Source organism: Lissotriton vulgaris, chromosome 12 (genome assembly GCF_964263255.1).
Source record: "Lissotriton vulgaris chromosome 12, aLisVul1.2, whole genome shotgun sequence".
Lineage (NCBI taxonomy): Eukaryota > Metazoa > Chordata > Amphibia > Caudata > Salamandridae > Lissotriton > Lissotriton vulgaris.
The window spans coordinates 596,633,812-596,654,070 of record NC_141700.1 but is presented as its reverse complement, the minus strand read 5'-3'; the positions used below and the strand labels follow the sequence as shown (position 1 = coordinate 596,654,070).

The 20,259-nt window shown below is 47.6% G+C and overlaps 1 protein-coding gene across 3 annotated transcripts in view; it reads left to right on the top strand.

Annotated features, from left to right (window-relative positions):
* LOC147677801 (ATP-binding cassette sub-family C member 12-like) overlaps positions 1–20,259 on the top strand; it is a 954,180-nt gene that overhangs the window by 476,558 nt on the left and 457,363 nt on the right. For all 3 annotated transcript variants that reach the window (XM_086945451.1, XM_086945452.1, XM_086945453.1), the window contains exon 14: positions 11,703–11,775. In XM_086945451.1, the coding sequence (XP_086801577.1) occupies positions 11,703–11,775 (73 nt within the window). The remainder of the gene's footprint in view (positions 1–11,702; positions 11,776–20,259) is intronic.

Genomic DNA, 20,259 nt, shown 5'->3' with positions numbered 1-20,259 from the left:
GGCTTGTTGCAGTATGTGGTCACAATACCGATAGTGAAGAAGTCGCACCACCAGCGGTTGAGGAGGGGCTCCAGGTTTGGGCTGCCTGGTCTGGACTCTGTGTGCATGTTCAAGTGCATAAAAGGGGGAGAGAACCCCTGGGGCCACCTCTGCCTTAAGCCAGTCTTCCAGGTATTGCACTGCATCGTCCCCTTCTTCCTGTTCCAGAACCCCCACATTGCGTAAATTATTTCTGCAGGACCAGCCTTCACTGTCCTCCGCTCTCGCTTCTAGCAACTTGACCTTGGGCTCCACGGTTCTCAAGCACCTTTGTAATGTGGAAACTGCATCCTGGATATCCGTGAAAGTTTTTTCGTTTAGTTCCACTATCTCCTTAAGCTTGCAGTGGTCATCTTTCAGAAGGTTGAGTTCTGTCCCTATTGTGTCCATCATTGCTTCCAGAACTTCCCTTGAGGAGGTGATGGCCTGCATAATGTCTGCTAGTTCTCCCCAGAACAAAGTCAAGCAGAGCGGTTACAGTGCTGGCACCTCACCTCTCACCGCTGCGGCTCAGCGTATGAGCCTTAGTCTCAGATGCTCTCGGTGTGCCAGGTATGCTGACCTCTTTGCTTCCCAGTGTTCTCTGCCTTCGCTCCTCCAGCCCGCAGCTCGCCTTTGCTGCCGTCAGGGCCCGTCTCCGCAGCCCACAGCAGCCATCTTGCCTTGTAGGTGTAGAGCCGCCAGGATCGGGAGTCCGCACTGCTCCGATCTGACCACAGGGCCGCCTCTCCAATTGCACTTCTGCGTGGAGCTTTACGCTGCACTCCCGCAAGTCCGGTCTTGCCCAGGGTGCAGTCAGCGCAGACAGCCAACCTTCTTTGCTGTCAGATGCTGCTCCTCGAGTCCGCAGTTGCCATCTTGGGACTCTGTATGTGCCGCACAGTCTGGGGATATAACGGCGATTGCAATGCTGCAGAGCCACCAAAAATTCCCACCTGCAGCCCGGTTTTATCTCCCGCCGTTTCGCCACCTGGATAGAGGTATGGGGCCTCAGTCTATAGCCAGGATCACTGTCTTTGGGGGAAGTCAAAGACAGAGCTCCGGAGTCCGGTTCCCCTCACATCGCTGCCAAGCCATGCCCCCCCCCCACCACTGGTTCAGTGGTATGATATGATGTTCCTCTGCCCAGAACTGCAAGTCATCCAAAACACTACCTGCAAAATATTTTGCTTCATTATCGATTAATGCTACCATGTGGTAATTCTCTTGTCTATTTTTCTTTTCCCCCTTGAATATTGGCGAGATCGCTGAGCCATTCAATGACACAGGGATTCGGCCACTGAATGGGATAGAATTGAAAAGTGGTTCTAGCTTCTCTGCCCAAAATGCTGTTTCTTCTTTAAAGATTGCCGGCGTAATCCCATTGGGGCCTGGTGTGCCTTCTCGTCAGCCTTTCAAGATGTGCCTCTGAATATTCTGTATACTAATTTGTAGCAAAGGTTCAGCCTGCTTTCCCGGATTTTGATCTGTGGCTGCAATCATTTGTAAGATGTGAGCTGGGAGATTTGATTAGAGATTTGTTCCCGTTGTCATGGAGGTGTGTACTCCTTTCTATTTGTAGGAGTTGTAGCCCTTCTGTTAAAATGAGTAGTTAGTAAGCTGACCCAGATGGCTTCTAAGATGTTTGAACCTGGCGCCTGCAGAAAGGATTTGTTGATTTATTGACTGCCCAACATTTGTTGAATTGCTTCTTTTAGTGTCACAGAGTAATTTCGCCCAGAATATTTTTGTGGTAGTTTTTTTGCATCCCTTAAATCACGCCAAATGCTTAAGGCATAGATTCATCAAGCGAAATTGTGATCGCAATAGCTGCGTAACAGCGATTGCGATTGCAATTTCTGCTCCCGCAATTAATCAACAACAAAGCATCAAATTGCGAATTAGCAAAACAAAAAATCGCAAAACCAATGTGGAACCCCTATTGCGATTCCTTAACAGCGATTACCCACATTTTCTGCGAATTAAAATGCGAATTCACAAATATATTGCGAATTCGCAAATAAATCGCTAATCCAATTCATCATAAATCGCAAATAGCAAAAAAAAACAAAATTGCAAAAAACGAGTCGCAATTTAAGGAGAAGCCAAACCAGGTGGTAACCGTGAAGTTCCATTGAAAAAAAAATGCTAACAAGAAACAGGTGTAGGGTAAATCAAACACACCTAAGGAGACACATTAGGAGCATGAGGAAAGTCACAATGCCAGGTCTCTACATCGTGACAAGGCGGCTGAGGCTCCAGGCTGCAGCCCAGAACTGACGCAGGATCCAGGAGCGCATCTTCCGGCTGCGGATTACACTCCTGGGCCAGACTGAAGAGGAGATCTACTCCAAATACAGGCTTAATGGGGCAATGATAACTAAGCTCATCAGAAACCTTGACCCCCTGATGCAGCACCCAACAAGGAGGACCAATGCCGTGCCCACCCATGTCCAGGTCCTGTGCTGCCTGCACCTCCTGGCCCCTGGAAGCTTCCAGGGGATAATTGCATATGCAGGGGGGATATCCCAGAGTACACTGTCACACTGCCTACAGAGTTTCCTGGACACCATGCTGAGCCGGATACACCACTACATCACCTTCCCAACAACCCAACAAGACTTAACGCAAACAAAACTGGACTTCTATCACACTGCCCATTTCCCACATGTAATTGGCTGCATTGACTGGGGAACATCCTTTACAACGCAACTATTACGCCGCACTACCATTACAACGGGGGGATTACAACGAACGTAGTTACAACGACTTTCGCTGGAGGGCGCTGTTGGATAAGGAATAGTTTAATTTTCTATCCAACACCTTCCCTACAATCCACGGGGACTGGAGTTGGAATAGAAAATTAAACTATTCCACTATCCAGCGCCCCCAACACAAATCGTTGTAATGACTTGCGTTGTAATCCCCGCGTTGTAATGGCATGCGGGGTAAAAGCATGCATTGTACTGACATACAACCACATTGACTGTACCCACATTCACATCTGTCCACCCGCAGGGACCGAATACATGTACCGGAACCACAAGTTATACCACTCACTCAACATCCAGATGGTCTGCAATGCGAAGACCATCATCACCGACATTGTGGCCCAATACCCGGGGAGCACGCATGATTCGTTCATCTTCCGGCACAGCGGCATACACACCCGCTTGGCCAGGGGTGAATTTGGCGAAGGACATTTCCTAGGTAAGTACACATGCCCACATACAGTATGTCGTGACCATGTTGCTGCGCATAACAGGCACTGACCCTCTGCTCCTACCTTCAGGTGACAGCGCCTACGGCCTCGATGAATACCTCCTCACCCCATACCTCAACCCTGATACACCACAGGAACGGTGTTACAATGCTGCGCACATACACTCAAGAAATGTTATTGAGCGGACATTTGGCATGTTAAAGAGTCGATTCCGCATCCTCCACAAGACTAGCGGGGCCCTCAAATACCGGCCTGAGGTCTGCTGCCGCATCGTGGCCGTGTGTGCCATACTCCACAATATTGCCACCAAGCGGAGCGTACCTGTGGAGGTGTCTGGTAGTGAGTCGGAGGAGGACAACCTGCCACCTGCACATGTGCATCATGCACGCGGGGAGAATCCTGCTGAAGGACACAGGCGCCGCAACAACATCACACTGAACTATTTCTAGTGCACCCCTACCCCTCAAACAACACTGCACTCATGCATGCCACATGAATTAATGAGGAAGATTCGTTTTCAAAATAAAATCTTATTTTTTTGGTCAACAAGCTCTGGATGTGCTTTACATCAGCAAAAATTTGTACAACTGTATTGATTCATACAGGCTCTTGTCTCCAGAGCAGGCGTTCGTGGTAACCTCACCAGGCACTGCCGGTAAAGTATAGTCAGTCAATGGCGCCTCCTGCCGGACGCACCATGTCGCCTCTCCAACTCCACGTTGAGAGTGGCCGGCTGTGATGCAGCATTGGGCCTGGAACTGCGGCGCCTTTCAGGTAGCACCGGCACAGACAGGCTGCTCAGGCTCGATTTACCCTCACTGGCATCATCACCCCACTCCTTGCATGGCCATGGCCGCACACCTGTTGGTTCTCCACAGCGGTGGTGACCTGCTCCAGGGCCCTTGCTACATCTTGGCAGCATTGTACCATCTGCAGCTGCATTGCCAGTGACCTGCGCGACAACTGCGAAGTGGCGTTCCCGATGAGGTGGTTTGACCGGGTGTAGGCAGACAGCCTTGTCAGCAGCTGGCGGTGGCGTCGGTGGGTGATGTCCTGCTGCACCACCATCAGTTGGTTGCTCCTTTTACTGCTGCCATTAGCTCCTGCACACTTTCTGTCAGTTGGTTGATGTTGCGCGTAAGCATGGGCGGAAAATCCGTTACGCTCGCGGATTTTGCGGATTTTCGGTAAATTCGCAATTCGCGAGATTCGCGAATCTCCCGCAAAATCCGCAAATCCGCGAGCAGCGGATTTTGCTCGCACTGTTCGCGTGAGTTCGCACTTCCCAGTACAACTTCGCGCCCCGCGAATAAGCGCTAAATTGCAGAAATACGATTTTAGCAAAACTGAAACTACTTACCAGGTTCAAAAGTTCAGGCTCATCATTAGTAGCCATTTCCTGTAGTGCTTCCTGAGGGGCCCCTCCAGAGTTCAGTTGCCAGTTGCAACTATTATGTGACCCTGCTCTGAACCTCAGAATAGTTACACATATGCCACAAAGGTCCTGAATTACAGCTAAGGGAGACAAGCAGGAGCCAGGCTGGAAGTTCAAATCCATTAATCAGCCCCTAATTCATTATTGTCAGTTGGGGCAGGGCAGGTGTTGTAACTAATTTTGCAACAATGAAAGCACTTAGCAAGTGCAAAAGATCACTAATCAGGAAGCACTAAGGAAGCAGGTGCCAGCTAAAAAAATATTCTGTGACACATTAATCAGCCCCAAATTAATTCAGGTCACTTGAGGCAGGGAAGGTGTGCTTGCGTTACCACAATAATGTACACTGACTGGACAACCAGAGGGTGCTGTGATGAAACAGAGGGTGGCATGGGTGGGCCAGAGGGTGGCATGAGTAGTCAGAGAGTGGCAGTGGTGACAGAGAGTGGCAGTGATGAAGAAGAGTGTCCCAAACAGGCTGGACACGTAGAAACAACAAGTTCGCGAAACTTGCGACCCGACAGGTAAGTTCGCGTTTTGCGAAATTGTACAAAACCCTCGCGAACTTGCAGGAACCCACGCGAACACACAAAAAAAAAAAAATCCGCAAATTCGCGAGAATTCGCGGATTTTCCGGATTGCGAGTTCGCAAATCCGCAAAATTCGCGAACGCGAGATTCGCAAAATTCGCCCATGCTTAGTTGCGCGCAGTCTTGTACAGCTGCAGATGCATGGCTGCCATGTGCTGTGCCTGCTTGCGGTGCACAGCAAGCATCCGAGCCTCAATTCCTAGCCCTAGGTTTTGTGCCTGTTGCTCCATGGCTGGTGGTGTGGCCACGGAGCGCTGCTGCCTCATTCTGCCACTTGCCTGGGAGCGCACAGTGGCTGTGCGGCGTGTCTGCCTCCTGGGTGGTGGTGGGGTCTGCTCCACTGCCATGCATGACGCCTGGGGTGGTTGAGCCCCTCCTATGTCTGCAGGGGTGGTCCTGTGCGTTTGGGCCGGTGCTAGTCCAGGTGCGGGTGCAGGTGCAGATGCAGGTGTATGTGATGGTCCAGGTGCTGGTGGTGTTTGGCACAATCCCTCCGTCTCATCAGGTGTCTCCGCAATGTGGAGTGCCTCGTTATCAGAGGTCTCAGCATCTGCATCACCTGTGATGTGAATGAGTGCATGATTAATGATATGATTCAGGCACCTGGGATGTAGCAACATGCATGCAGGCTTGCATTCCCTGACTGGCTTTAGGGGTATGTTTCACTTGACTGTTCTGGCTGTGTGTGGCTATCAGGGCACATTGTCACACTACAGGTCCCACAATGCAATTGGGCTTTTGGGATGGGCATGGACTGCATTACTGGGGTTACCAATATTACTTGCTCTGGGGGCATGGGCATTGATAGGGGACGGGGTCGCAGTTGCATTGCTCTTACCTTGTGATTGGTGTGTGGCACGGTAGCTGTCCAGCTGAGTGACCCCCACGCAGGCTGCAGGGTTGATGGTGTCTTCCACCAAGTCCTCCAGTGGTGTGTTAGAAGGAACTGTGGAGTCTCCTCCTCCCGTGGCCATTCTCTCCCCCAGTCTCTCCGCAAGGTGCTCCTTGGCACGGCCTCTGAGGTCGTACCACCTCTTCTTGAGGTCATCGATTGACCGCTGTGTCACTCCTACGGCGTTGACCTTTGCCCTGATGCGCAGCCAGATGTGCCTTTTTGTAGCCTTGGGCACCTTCCGGGACAGCTTACAAAAACGCTGATCATGGTCCCTGCTGACTCCCTCAATCAAGTACTCCAGCTCTTGTTCAGAGAACTTGATTTTTCTCTTCCTGCCTGTGTCACTGGATCCTGCTGCATCCTGGGACATTCTGGTGTCAATGTGTGTCCTGTCTTGGAACTGCAGTGCTGTGCCTCCTCCTCTATCCAGCTCTGTGTTCCAAATGAGGCATGGAGCTGCCTACTTCCTGGTTGTGATGTCATTCTTGTGCTCAAAATGCAACTTCCCATTTTTGCGATCTCGCAAACTGCAAGATCGCTATTTGCGATTTCGGTATTTGCGAAATCGCAATTTGGGGTTGGGAAAAAGCCGATTCTACGATTCTATTGCGATTTTCCGTAATTCGCATATGGTGATTGCGGCCGATTGTGAATCGCAGTTCATTAGCGATTTTGATGATGCATCCCATTCTGCGAATTCTAGATAGCGATTCGGTATTTTTCGCTATTTAGAATTCGCTGAATGGGTGCTTGATGCATCTGGGGGATAGTCACTTGGTGCTTTCCTCAATTGTTTCCGCAATTGGTTGACCTCCCGTGTTTTTGCCCTGATTTGATCACTCATCCTCATGGCCCTGTGTGGATAGTTATTGACTTTTGGGCTTTTGTGTCGGTTTACTACTGTGATTGCAAAGAGCGCCCCATATTCTGCTGTGAAGTTCTCCCATCTTCTTACTGGATTCAGCGTGTCATCTATGGTGTAGAATAATTCTTTCGTACTTTGAATGAGATTCGGCAAGGAATTTGGCATCTGTTTTATTCTCTTGCTTTGAATTGTATATGTTGCAATCTCCTGGTCGTTTAATGGCTCGTGTTCTAGTGCTGTGATTGAAAAAAGTATCTCCCGAGGGCGATGATCGCTGCCAATTCTCTTCTCTCCCAGGGCGTATGAAGATGCATGTTGCATTAGGGATATATCCATCAAAGTATATCAAGGATAGGGCTTTATGGTATTTATTTTTGTAACATTTCCGTCTGTATTTATCATATTTATTTTTTGGGCCATTTTATCTGTATTTATCCGTATTTATTTTGTGTTTTGCGTATAAATGAAGTTGTAAATCTGTACATTGCCATATTTATTTAACTGATAGACGTGCACTCATACTTTGATGTCTGTCATGTCTTAGCTATTTAAGCTACCAAATATTGCATTACAAATACATCCACTGGTAAATACTAGCATTATACCACAAATTTATATTGACTCAAGCCTGATATTAAAAGAAATGTCATCTTGTTTTTTTAATTTTCCATGCTGTCCATCTGCTATTGGGCTCTTATTCATGAAAGACTGCACAGGGAGTCACTTTAAAGGAGCACAATTTTCAAAAATAAATGCAGACAACACATTGTTTTCTGTCTGTATTTATGTGTTAAAATCAGTAAAAACGGAAAACGGAGTAGTATGACAGCCCTGGCGACTGGTCACCGGTAGGCAGCCAATGAGGACCCTGAACCCAAGATGTTCGAGATTGCCATTAGCAGCCAACAATTTTTGTCATTTTAGGACTTTCTTGATGCTGTGTTCCCCAAGGTAGGTTGTGTGCTCTTACGACTTCATTTGGTGAAGGTGCCCCCATTAGGCTAATATTAAAGGCTCCTGAGACAATGAGGGAGCAGATCCCTTCCTTAACTTTTAGATGCATAAGTTTCACCGTCAGAGCTTTAAGGAGTTCTGATCTTGCCATCCTACTAGGGTGGATGTATACGTTTACTATTGCTTTAGTGAACATTCGACCTATGGATATTTTCACAACAACTTTTGTAGTCCTCCATGTCTGTCTTTTAGCTCTTTGCCCTCCAGGTGGATAGAAGTTGATAGGTAAGTTGCAAGACTCCCTTTTTGATGGCTGTGCTTTAGGGCCTTAGGTTTTGGAGAAAAACAGTTTGTGAAGCTTTCCAACGGCACTGATTTGTGTGCCCAGGTTTCTTGCAACAACACCACTTGGAGCTTCGTAGATGTTGCATAGTATGTCTGTCATCCTGTTTGCTGGCTATCCTGTTTATATTCCAGGAGTATTTTCACTCCTGGTATTTGTATGTTCTCTTTGTAATTTCAGTGATTTGTTTAATGCTCTACCTAACCATTCCCATTGTGATTCAATGATGGTGTGTAGTGGGGGTGCCAGTTCTTTAACATCTCCCAGATTTGAGGCTTGTTCCAGAGATTTGCTCCTGGGAGAAGCTCCTAGTGCAAGTATGCCCTTACCTTGAGTGGCAAGGTCAAAGCACTATTTTTAATTTATCAGTCACCCCTAAGTTAGGTCTCCTATGCCCAGGAGCATGGCCGGACTGGCCTTAGCGGGCACCAGGCAATCCCCCGGTGCGCCAAATGGGTGGGGGGGCAGTTTTGGGCCCCCGGGGGCCGATTTTGTTACAGGGCCGTTTTTCAGCATAGCTGCAAAATCGGCCCAGTAACAAAATTGGCCGAAAACCGGCCTTGGCAAAGAGCTCGGCGGCACCCCCAACCCCCTCAGGATGGGAGGGTGGCCGAGCACTTTGCCAGGGCCGGTTTTGGTTCCCAGTCCAGCCCTGCCCAGGAGGCTGTCTGCATTGTATTAAAGGTGTAGACATATAAGTGCAAGCTTATATGTCCCTATAGGAGCCTCTTTTCATGAAGGGCTACTATGAGTGTTCAGGGGTGACAGGCCTGCTATCCGGTTACCATGAGGTTGCCAGCTTCATATTGGTCCCACGGAAAAGTGTCATGTTTGGTATCAAAGACTTGTCTCATTAAATCTGTCTTTTTCCTAAATTCAGTTTAATGTGACCGGCACCAAGGTGGCTACCTTAGATGTTGCCCACCTGGTTGCCACAGCCTTTCGTGTGCCCTGGCAGGCAACCTGTAGCTGCCACAGCCAAGACAGGAATCTGAACCCCTGCCAGGAGATGTGCACACTCTTAGGAGTCAGAAACGAAACCCTTCCTGGTAAGGAGGTGGCACCTCTCTTCCTGGCAGGATGGCAAGTGGAGTGACACATCAAGGCAGTGAGCTTCAAAGCATGCCCTGTCTCTGATATGCAAGCAGGCTGCCTCCCAAGAAAAATACAGCTCTCCCCCTAGGCAGATTTGCACCTGAGCCGGTGGAAAAATTAAATAGTCAGGAGGTGTAAGCCCCAGTAGGCTAGTCACATCCCTAGGTCTTTACAGCCAACAAAGGTTTCTACCATTTTTAAAAGTGGCAGAATAGAGGTAGCAAAGGTGGCACACCCCTCTGGATGTGGTCACCTCAGGGGCGGATTGGCTGCTTCAGCTAGTAGCCTTTGGCTGCTTGGCCCCATACCCCTAACACCTCTAAATCTATGATTAAAGGGGCACCACTGTCACCAGAACCTCTGATCTGAAACATCTTGTAACAAAAGAACAAAGAAGAGACAAGAGTCTGTGACTTAAGGACCTGCACAAAGCAAAGACATGATACACTGCACCTGTAGCAACCACCCTGCAACTGCCCAACTGCCACTCATACCAGACCAAAGATCAGCTCCAAAGTTTCGAGGAACCTCTCTAAGCACCAAAGGCAACTCCAGAACTCCCTTGGACTAGAGGTACTAGTTCCCTGCAGTCCACAGTCAAAAGCATGCTCCCAGAACCCAAGAATCACTGTCCATCGGGCAAAAGTAAATAATCTAGCGCATTGTGGTAAATGTAGTCCTGACGTCCAGCAAGTTTCAGGCAATGACCACTTTCCCCCAGACTCCAGGATGTTCAAGTAACCCAAAGCTGGGCTTGCCACTACTAAGGATTATTGGTGATACATCCGGATTTCAATACCTTTATTCGACGTTGTGCCTCATGGGAACTCAGAGGCACCTTCACCTGGTAACCTCAGTGGCTCAGTTGTTGAGTTTTTGCATCTATTTCCTCACTGGCACTACTGTGACTCATGATTCAGCACCAAGGACAGCCAGGACTATGCTGCACGGGGGCCTCTCGAGCCAGGTAATATTGAACTGACTGTTGTGACTTGGTCCTAGGACCTACATCACCTTAACCCCCAGTGGGTTCCACTGGAATGGACCTGCAAGTGACCAATTGTCACTTGTTTTTGCTCCATTAACTGCAACGTTAAAGTTTTCCTGTCGTGAATTACACTGATTTATCTTCCTTCTAAAATACATAACCCTGGTTATACTTATCCAATTGTGTTGTTTTGGTGTCTAAATTTATATAAAATCCTGCTATGATTTTATAAATTAGTTTCGTATTTCTTTCGAGTTGTGTTAAGTACTTATCATCCATGTTAGTACTCTGAAATGCTTAATGCATGTTTCACTAAGTAAAGCTTGACTGCTCTCTGCCACACTTACAGGACTGAGCAGTGGATTTAATAGTGGGAATCAAAAGGAATTATCTTTGGGTTATTGTGAGAGTATTGCATAAGGAAGGACAAACAGCCTTAGTGCATAATACTCCACTTTCATACACAACCCACTTTCTACGTGGCAGATATGCACCCGTTTATATTGCTACTTCACCTGACATATATGTTGGCAGTCTCAGTCAAAACGCCATGCACATAACGGCCATAGAATCTAACTTGTTCTCTAACCCCAATAAGTTTCCATACAAAAACACACTCTGTTTCTAGGTAGTGACACTCATTGTACTTTGCACCCACCCTATCACTAGACCTCACACTCCACTAACATGTCCCCTCTGTGTTAAACCACAAAGACCACCATTTTAACATTACACTCCCAAGCACGCCCAGGAACCAGATGCAGATCGAGTGCTTCATAAGCTTACTGGGATTTGCAGCAGCAGTGGCCTGTGCAGGTAAGAGCAGTGGGGTGGTAGGGTGGTGTGGTGGGGGGATCTCGACGGACGACCACGAGGAAAAATACATTATTTATTTAATTTTCCCTCGTGGTAATCTGTCAAATCCCCCCAAGCCCCCTACAGGATACTGATGATGAGGGTGATGAGCCGTATGCAAAAACTTTCATTGCCAGTCCTCTCTGTATGTAGACAGGAAATGCAATTCAATATCAAGGGTGTCTCTTTCAGTGTCATGATTCATCATTGCTCTCACAAAACATTAATCACAGTCACAGTGGGTGGAAAAGACCTCCAACCGAGAGTGATGAGAATTGCTAAAACATTACATTAATAATGCGAAACCTTTTGCAAAATAGGTAGAGCACATAATGCATATGAGAATGCTTGCTGTTTTTGGACAAAAGCTATTTTTTTCTGGCTAGATGTGTCCATTCCAACTACTTAAACTATAAAAGTACTTCAAATTTTAACTTTTAGATACCGAGAGGCAATCAGCGTGTGTTCCCTGGAAGCGGATTTGGCAAGTCTTCCTTTTGGAGATATGACAGAAGTAAGTATGAGCAGGTCAATAACTATTCATTATTTCATATATGCAGAATTGAGGAATGTCAGTGTTTGGATGTCACAAAAGACCAATACAACACACCTAAAAGTTTACTAGGATCCCACTATTACAAACAATTATCAACATCTTTCATCTTTCAGGTAATTGATCTGCGATTAATAGCTATTCATCTCATTCTGATCTCCCACTTTGGATCTTCTAAATGTATGTTTTTCCGTTCATTTGTTACATAGGAAATACATGTTCTAGTAACCCAAACTGTCATATCTCAGTGCAATATAGATATATTTAGTTATTCATATGGTATTCAGGGTCGGATTGGCTCCCATACTAAGTGGCCCACATTAATGGATCACAATCTTTCCACAACCATTGCTTTGTTGGGTGCTGACTTGTGGCAAAATAAACAGAAAAACAAGTTCTTACCTATGCCCTCCGTCCAACTACTCCTCTGAGCTCTATACATTTCTTTACCTCCCCTCATATCTTCCTCTCAGACTTATTCGTTTCTCTTCTGGTCAGCCCCTGACCTTCAAACCTTCTTTTCACCTTCAGAACAAGTTCCCTGTTTTCTCAATTCACCTTTTCTCCCTCCTTTTCCTCCAATCCAGCCTTTGATCCTCTCTTCTCTCGTTTCCCTTTACCACTTGCTTTTTCTTTCTCTACCACTTCCTCTTCTGCTTTCTTTTTTTTTATAACGAAGCCCTTGTGCCCTGCTCCTCATAGTCCTTGTATTCCTCCATAATGCCTTGACTAAAAAATTTTTTCCACCCAAACCCTGAGGCTCTTTTTTTTATTACTCACATTTTACCTCTTCCTTTCCTCAGATCCAGGCTGTGTTCAACTTTTTACTCCCACTTTCTCAAATGCCTTTTTCTCCATTCCTGACATTAAGCTTCTTTTTTTATCACTCTGAGTTTATTTCCTTTCTTGCTGTTTAGATTTCTTACTACTATTTTCCTCCAAGGCCTTCTCCACTCATTTCCTCCTCTCAGCCCTTATATCTCTGATTTCTCTCTTTATCTCTCATCACATCTTCTCTGACTTATTAGCTATTCCACTTTTTCCTCTTTTGCACATAACCTTCTTACTCTCATTTTACTACTACACTATGGTGGCTAATTTTACATTATCACTTCACAGGACACTGTGAAAGGCAGACCCATTGGAACATTTGGGGGTCTATGACTCACGCAAGCTTATTTTTGGGCTTTCATGCAATATCACTTCTTTTATATGAGTATATGAGTATGAACCCTTGTTTAGTGTTTATTGGGCCCAATCACTCCACCACATACTAAAGTAAGTCTTTAGTGCTCACTATCACTATCCTTAGAGAGCTAGGGGTAGAAAGAGAATTACTTGATTGTCCACTAGGAATAAAATTCTATCTTAGGCACTGGGGCCCTAGTGGCAAATTACAATACTCACCAAGGAGACAGTCTAGAGATCACTGATTATCTGATTATCGCAAGTCTCAGAGAAAGTTCTCACACTCCCCTTCAAACTTCATGACATTATCTGTCAACACTGGAGCTGTTAAAAGCAGAGTCAGTTCAATTCGCGAAGTGAATATCATTAGTAAAAATAAAAAAACAACTTGGACCCAATTCACACACTGCATTTTGTAACGCCTAATGTAATACTACAGTAAACCTACTCACAAAAGGCGATTTACATGACTATGGGAGGAGACCTCCACCTCTTCTATCGTTTCTGTGTGGAGATCTCCACTAGAGTGGTGAAGACCTCTGAACACATAGGCATACATTTTTTTGTAGTAAATATGGAAGGGATAAGGCTGAAAAGTGGGGAATACTTACTACTAAATGGAATGTATTTAGTGAAATTTAAGGAGGGGTTTAGGGAGGAACATGCTAATACAAAGACACACCCACAAAAGGAAAAGACCAGTGAAATTCAGAAGAAATGACACTTCTAAAGTTACTTCAGCCCTAAAGATATCAAAACAGGTGTAAACATACTCCAGCCCAGGCTTGGGGTCATTCATGTTCCACACAGGGCTAATCACAGGTACTCCACCTACGTGTGCATTGTTGCTTTTTAGTAACTTTACACTTATAGATTCTGTTGTAGGGGGCTCCACCCCATGATTTGAGGGGGTGGAGACATGCAACTCTATACCTTAGTGTATACTTGTTCAGTAAAGCACAAATTCTGTGGTCCTGATTGGTGGCTGTCAGAATTAGGCCCAGCCCCCATCCCCACAACCCAGTCAAAAAATCTGGGAGTTTATCTGGACCTCTCCTTATCTATGAAAGATCAAGTTGCAACCACTTCAGGCACCTTTTTTTACATGCAGAAGCTCCTAAAGAGAGTGTTCCACCTTATCTATTTATCAGTTCGTGAGACCTTGATCCAAGCCCTGGTGGTCAGCCGACTTGACTACTGTAATGCACTTTTGGGAGCTGCAAACAATACTGTGTTAAACAGGTTGCAAGTGATCCAGAACACAGCAGCGTGTCTGGCTCCTATTATGGCATCTCCTAGATCATCATCTCTGCCGTTACTGAGACGCCTCCATTTGCTCCCCATCCGTGAGAGAATCAAGTTTAAAATCTGCTGCTTGGTCCATAAAACAATCAATGATATGGGGCCCAGATATCTGGCAGAAAAACGTGTCCATTACCTTCCTAGTAGATCTCTGCGCTCTGGAGAGCAGGCTCTGCTAGTTGTCCCTTTTTTTAATAAACTACGAGCCTGTTTTTGGAACTCGCTTCCCGTCTCATTACCTAAGTGCCCTATTTTTCTTAAGTTCAGGAAACTTCTGAAAACGGAACTTTTCAATAACTGATTGCCCCTCCCTCCTTTGATCCTTCTGCTGTTAGCGCAGAGATTACTTTCGGGGGGTGATTCCAGCGCTCTACAAATTCCTCATTCATTCATTCAAATGGTGAATAGCAAAAAATGCGTAAAGTTACATCTAAGTGTAGGAGTAAATATACACATGAGTAAATATACTTACTTGTACATATTTACCATTGCGAATAGACCCCTATGTAGAGATACTCAACAAGCTGGGCTATTCATTGGAGCTGGCAGTTTCCATAATATGTAGAAAGACCTCAACACCACAAGGTATGGTCTAGGTAGTAAGGTTTAAACATGGAACGAAGACTTCAAGACTAGTTCCAGGAGCACCACTTTACAAAAATATGCTGGTAAAATACAGCATCATTTTACTGGTGACAACTATATATGAGGTGTGCTATCAGAAACCCCACATATCCCACTTTTGGTCCAATACGTTAGATGGCAATTTTGAAACTAGTAGACATTGTTTTTGACCCCAGCATCCCCATGTAAAAAAAACATGTGCTCGTGGCAAATCTTTTTTAACTTTTTCCCCTGCTTCTGGTTTTTGCCAGGAATGGGGGTAATTATAATAAAATTAAAAACTGTGGTCATTCTGTGGATTAAAGTAAACAAACATGTCATTGCACGCTCAGGTATTTTGCAGGCTTTTAGGTTTTGTGGCAGTGGCACAAGAGGGCCCAGACATCATAAAGATTAGGTAAAAAGTCCACAGCCTGCCTCGATCAATGGGCCACTGGCACTGGCAAAATGCCTGCCTTCTCAATCCAACCCTGGTAGTATATTTCCATACATTTTGCCTCAATATGATACTGTTTGAACCTGCTAAGAGGAGTTCAATGGTGCCACTTTATAGGTATTTACATTTTATACAGCTTTATGTAGTATACCGAAGTGTGCCTGTTCACTGGATTGTGATTTGGTGCAGTTCACTTTTGAAGATTTATCAAAAATAAGAATTATATTGTCAAGAAATATTCATATAAGTCCAGCTACGTCTACCTCTTGTTATCTACACAGTATACGGCCGGTGGTTTATGGCTTTGCTAAACATCCATACATGTTAACTTTTGTATATCTGATTGCTAGTCCATTTGATTTCCGCAGTAAAACATTTCATGCTATAATGACTCCTCAAACATTCAAATATTAATAAATGTTTGGCTGTGGTTTCAAAGCTCTTTTTTCACTGAAAAGGTTATCTTCACTTTGAATTATTTTCCAAAATTCACAGTGTTGACATTTGGCAGGACATTGTGCTTCCCTACACATGTAAAGTGTTGAATGGATGGTTAACAATGAATCCCTACTTTCTTTCAGTGCTGGTAAAAAAAGCTTCTCCAATGACAGAGCAGCTCTCAGAGCATTAAACAGTGCACCTAACAATCTCACCCTTGCAGGCCAATCCTTGATGCCTGTATCCAATAATGAATCTTCCCCTGTATGCGAAAATATACATTTTAAATGTAGGACCCTTCAGCAAAAAAATGAAATACGCGTTCCTGCAGTGCATTTTTGCGATCATCAGTCTTCGTAAATGTACTCTATAGTGTTCCTGTTCTACAAAACAAATGCACATTTTAGAATACGTTTTAATTTCCTCAATCAGGAGTCAATCAGGAGTTCGTTAAAGCGCAACTACTCACCCGTAAGGGTCTCAAGGCGCTAGGGGTGGGGGGGGTGCAGGTTCCATTCCATCAAGGAGGGGGTCTGTCGAAGAGCCAGGTTTTGAAGTTTCTTGTGAAGATGGGGAGCGATGTTGTCTGTCTGAGGTGGAGTGGAAGGGCGTTCCATGCTTTGGCCAAGAGGAAGGAGAAGGAGCGGCCTCCCGATCTGGTCTTTCTGGTGCGGGGGACCTCGGCGTAGGAGAGCTTAGCTGATCGTAGGGTCCTTTGGGGTGTGTGGAATTTGAGCCGGCTGTTCAGGTATAATGGTCCGGTGCTGTGGAGGGCCTTGTGTGCGTGGGTGAGCATCTTAAAGGTGATTCTCGCCTCAACGGGGAGCCAGTGGAGTGTGCGCAGGTGCTGGGAGATGTGGCAGTGTTTTGGCAGGTTGAGGACCAGTCTTGCGGCGGCGTTCTGGATGTTCTGTAGCTTGCGGATGAGGTTTTTGTTTATTCCGGCGTAGAGTGCGTTGCCGTAGTCGAGTCTGCTGGTGACCAGGGCGTGAGTGACTGTCTTTCGGTGTTCGAGGGGGATCCATTTGAAGGTCTTACGAAGGAGGCGGAGGGTGTGGAAGCAGGAAGATGAGACAGAGTTTATCTGGCGGTCCATTTTGAGCTCGAAGTCCAGGATGATTCCCAGGTTGCGTGCGTGGTCTGTGGGGGTTGGCGGGTTTCTGAGGGCGGTGGGCCACCAGGTGTCGCTCCAGGCGTCGGGGTTTGGGCCCATGATGAGTACTTCTGTTTTGTTGGTGTTTAGTTGTAGGCAGCTGTTTTTCATCCATTTGGCGACGGCTTCCATGCCTTCTCGAAAGTTGCGTCTGGCGGTGTTGGGCTCGTTGGATAGGGAGAGGATGAGCTGGGTGTCGTCTGCGTATGACATGATGTTGAGTCCGTAGGTTCTGACAATGGGGGCAAGTGGAGCCATGAAGAGCGTCGGGCAGAGGGAGGAGCCCTGGGGGACTCCGCAGGTGGTAGGTGTGGGGTCTGAGAGGAAAGGGGGGAGTCTGACCCGTTGCGTCCTGCCGGAGAGGAAGGAGCAGATCCAGTCGAGGGCCTTGTCCTGGATTCCTGCGTCGTAGAGTCTGCGTATTAGGGTGCGGTGGGAGACTGTGTCGAACGCCGCTGATAGGTCTAGGAGGATGAGGGCTACTGTTTCTCCTTTGTCCAGTAGGGTGCGGATGTCGTCTGTTGCAGCGAGGAGGGTGGTTTCCGTACTGTGGTTTTTTCTGAAGCCGAATTGGGAGGAGTCGAGGATGTTGTGTTCTTCAATGAATGTGGCGAGTTGGCTGTTGATGGCTTTCTCGATGATTTTCGCTGGGAAAGGGAGCAGGGAGATGGGTCTGTAGTTTTTGAGGTCGGTAGGGTCCGCTGAGGGCTTCTTCAGGAGGGGGTTGACCTTGGCGTGTTTCCAGTCGTCGGGGAACGAGGCGGTCGCCAGGGAGCGGTTGATGGTGTGGCAGAGCATGGGTGCGATGGTGTCAGCGGCTCTGTTGAAGATGTGGTGGGGGCAGGGGTCCATGGGGGCCCCTGAGTGGATTGACTTCATTGTCTTCAGTGTGTCTTTGGTGGTGAGGGCTGTCCAGTCATCAATCGCTGGTTTCCGGGTGTCGGGGGTGGTTGGTGAGGGTTCAGTGTGTTGGTTGTCTTCGTCGAAGTTGTCGTAGATGCTCTTGATTTTGTGGTGGAAAAAGGTGCTGAGTTTGTCGCAGAGGTCTTGTGAGGGAGGGATGTTTGTAGACTCGCTGGTGGGTTGGGCGAACTCCTTGATGATGCTGAAGAGTTCCTTGCTGTTGTGTGCGTGGGTGGAGATTCTGTCTTCAATCGCTTTTTTCCACGTTTCTCTGATGAGTTGATGGTGAGCGTTGGTGGCGGCTCTGAAGTTGTTGTGGGCTTCTGTGGATTTGGTGTTTCTCCAGGCCTTTTCGAGGCGGCGGCATGTGCGCCTGGACTCTCGAAGTTCGGTGGTAAACCATCTGGCTTTCTTGGCATGGGTATTGTTGTTTTTCTTGAGGGGGGCTATGGCGTTGGTGCTGTCTAAGATCCATCTGTGCAGGGTTCGGGCTGCGGTGTTGGGGTCGTCGTTTTCCGCGGTGGTTGGGGTGAAGTTGATGAGTGAGGAGATGAGCTGGTCGTCTGTGATTTTGGTCCAGTATCTTTGTGGAAGCAGGTGCTGGTGTCTGTGGATGGTGGGTGTTCTGAAGGTGAAGTGGACGCAACGATGGTCGGTCCATGGGAGTTCGGTGGTGTGGCTGAAGGTGATGGAGTTTCCTGTAGTGAAGAGGGGGTCGAGGGTGTGTCCTGCTGAGTGCGTGGGCTCGGTCATGATCTGGCAGAGTCCAATGTTGTGGAGGTTGTCCAGGAGGCATGTGGGGTTGGGGTCCAGTTGATTGTCGAGGTGGAAGTTGAGGTCTCCCAGCAGGGTGTAGTTGGTGGATGCGATGGCCTGCGGGGAGATAATGTCCGTGATGGAGTTGGCGAAGGGTCCGCGGGGTCCAGGGGGTCAGTAGATGAGGGTTCCTCGGAGGGCGGCAGTGGGGCTGGCCAGTATCTTGAAGTGAAGGTGTTCCATCAGTTCTGTGGACTCGTCAGGGAGTGTGCTCAGGCGGAGGCTGGATTTGTGGACGATGGCGATTCCTCCTCCTGGGTGGGTGGGGCGGTCCTTCCTGTAGATCTTGTATCCTTGGGGGATGGCGATGGCGATGTCCGGTCCTGAGGTGGCGTTGGTCCAGGTTTCGGTGAAGAATTCTACGTCCGGGGTGGTGCTGTCGAGGAGGCCCCAGATTTCTGTGGCGTGTTCGTAGAGGGATCGGACGTTGAGGAGGATGCATTGCAGGGTCTTCGGTTCGGTTGTGTTCTTGTGGGCGGGTTGTGCTGGATCCGTGTTCTTGGCGGTGCTGCAGGTGTGCCGGCAGCGGTGACAGCTGAAGGGTCCATGGGTGTCGGCTGGTGATGCTAGCTTGCAGTTGTTGTTGCAGTCTGGGTTGAGTGCGTGGAGTGCTGCTGGGTCGTAGCGTTGGCGGGGCGGAGGTCCAGGGTTCCTGGTGCTGGTCGTGGACGGGTCGCGGACGGGCGCAGACGTGCTTGCCTTTTGACGCGCCTTCGGTGCACCAGCGGCGCGCCCGCGGCCACGCCGCGGCCACGCAGTGGCCGCCATTAAGTAGGGGTCGGGGAGGGCTGGACAGCTGGGAGGCGGGAGCGTGGAGAGGAGCTGGATTGGGCCGGTCGCGATGGGGGGGGAGGGGCCACGGGGGCAGCAGCGGCGGGGAAAGGTAAAGGGAGGAAAGAAGGGATAAAGAAAAAGGGAAAATAAGCAGAAATAAGGCACAAAAGAGCAGAGATGCAGAAAAGGGCAGAAAGGTGAAAGATGGAAAGGGTAGGAAAACGAGTGAAGGAGCAGAGGGAGAGAAAGGGAAAATGGGCAGAAATAATGCAAAAAAGAGCAGAGGTGCAGAAAGGTGAAAGATAGAAAGGGTAGAAAAACGAGTGAAAACGAGTGAAGGAGCAGAGGGAGAGAAAGGGAAAATGGGCAGAAATAAGGCACAAAAGAGCAGAGATGCAGAAAGGTGCAGAAGGGTGAAGGATAAAAAGGGTAGAAAACGAGTGAAGGAGCAGAGTGAGAGAAAGGAGACAGAGGTCCACTGGACCACCAGGGATGAGGCGCAGGGAAACCTGCGGGTGGAGGAGGGCCTCGATCACTAACACTCAAGAGTGCAGGGGCAGGGGCACCTCACTTAATGGTGGAGCTGCGAGGGTGGGAGAGCAATTTCACTGACAATGAGTCAGTGGTCTTGCTCCTTACAATCCTTACAATGCTGCACTACATTAAAAAAATTGACTTATAATAATACACATTGTTGCTTGGAAACAAATTTAAAATATTAGCACATTATCATTTTCCCAACAAAAAACATACATTTCTCAAAACATTCAGTCATATTGAGGATGATGCTCACATGCCCGAAATCATTCCA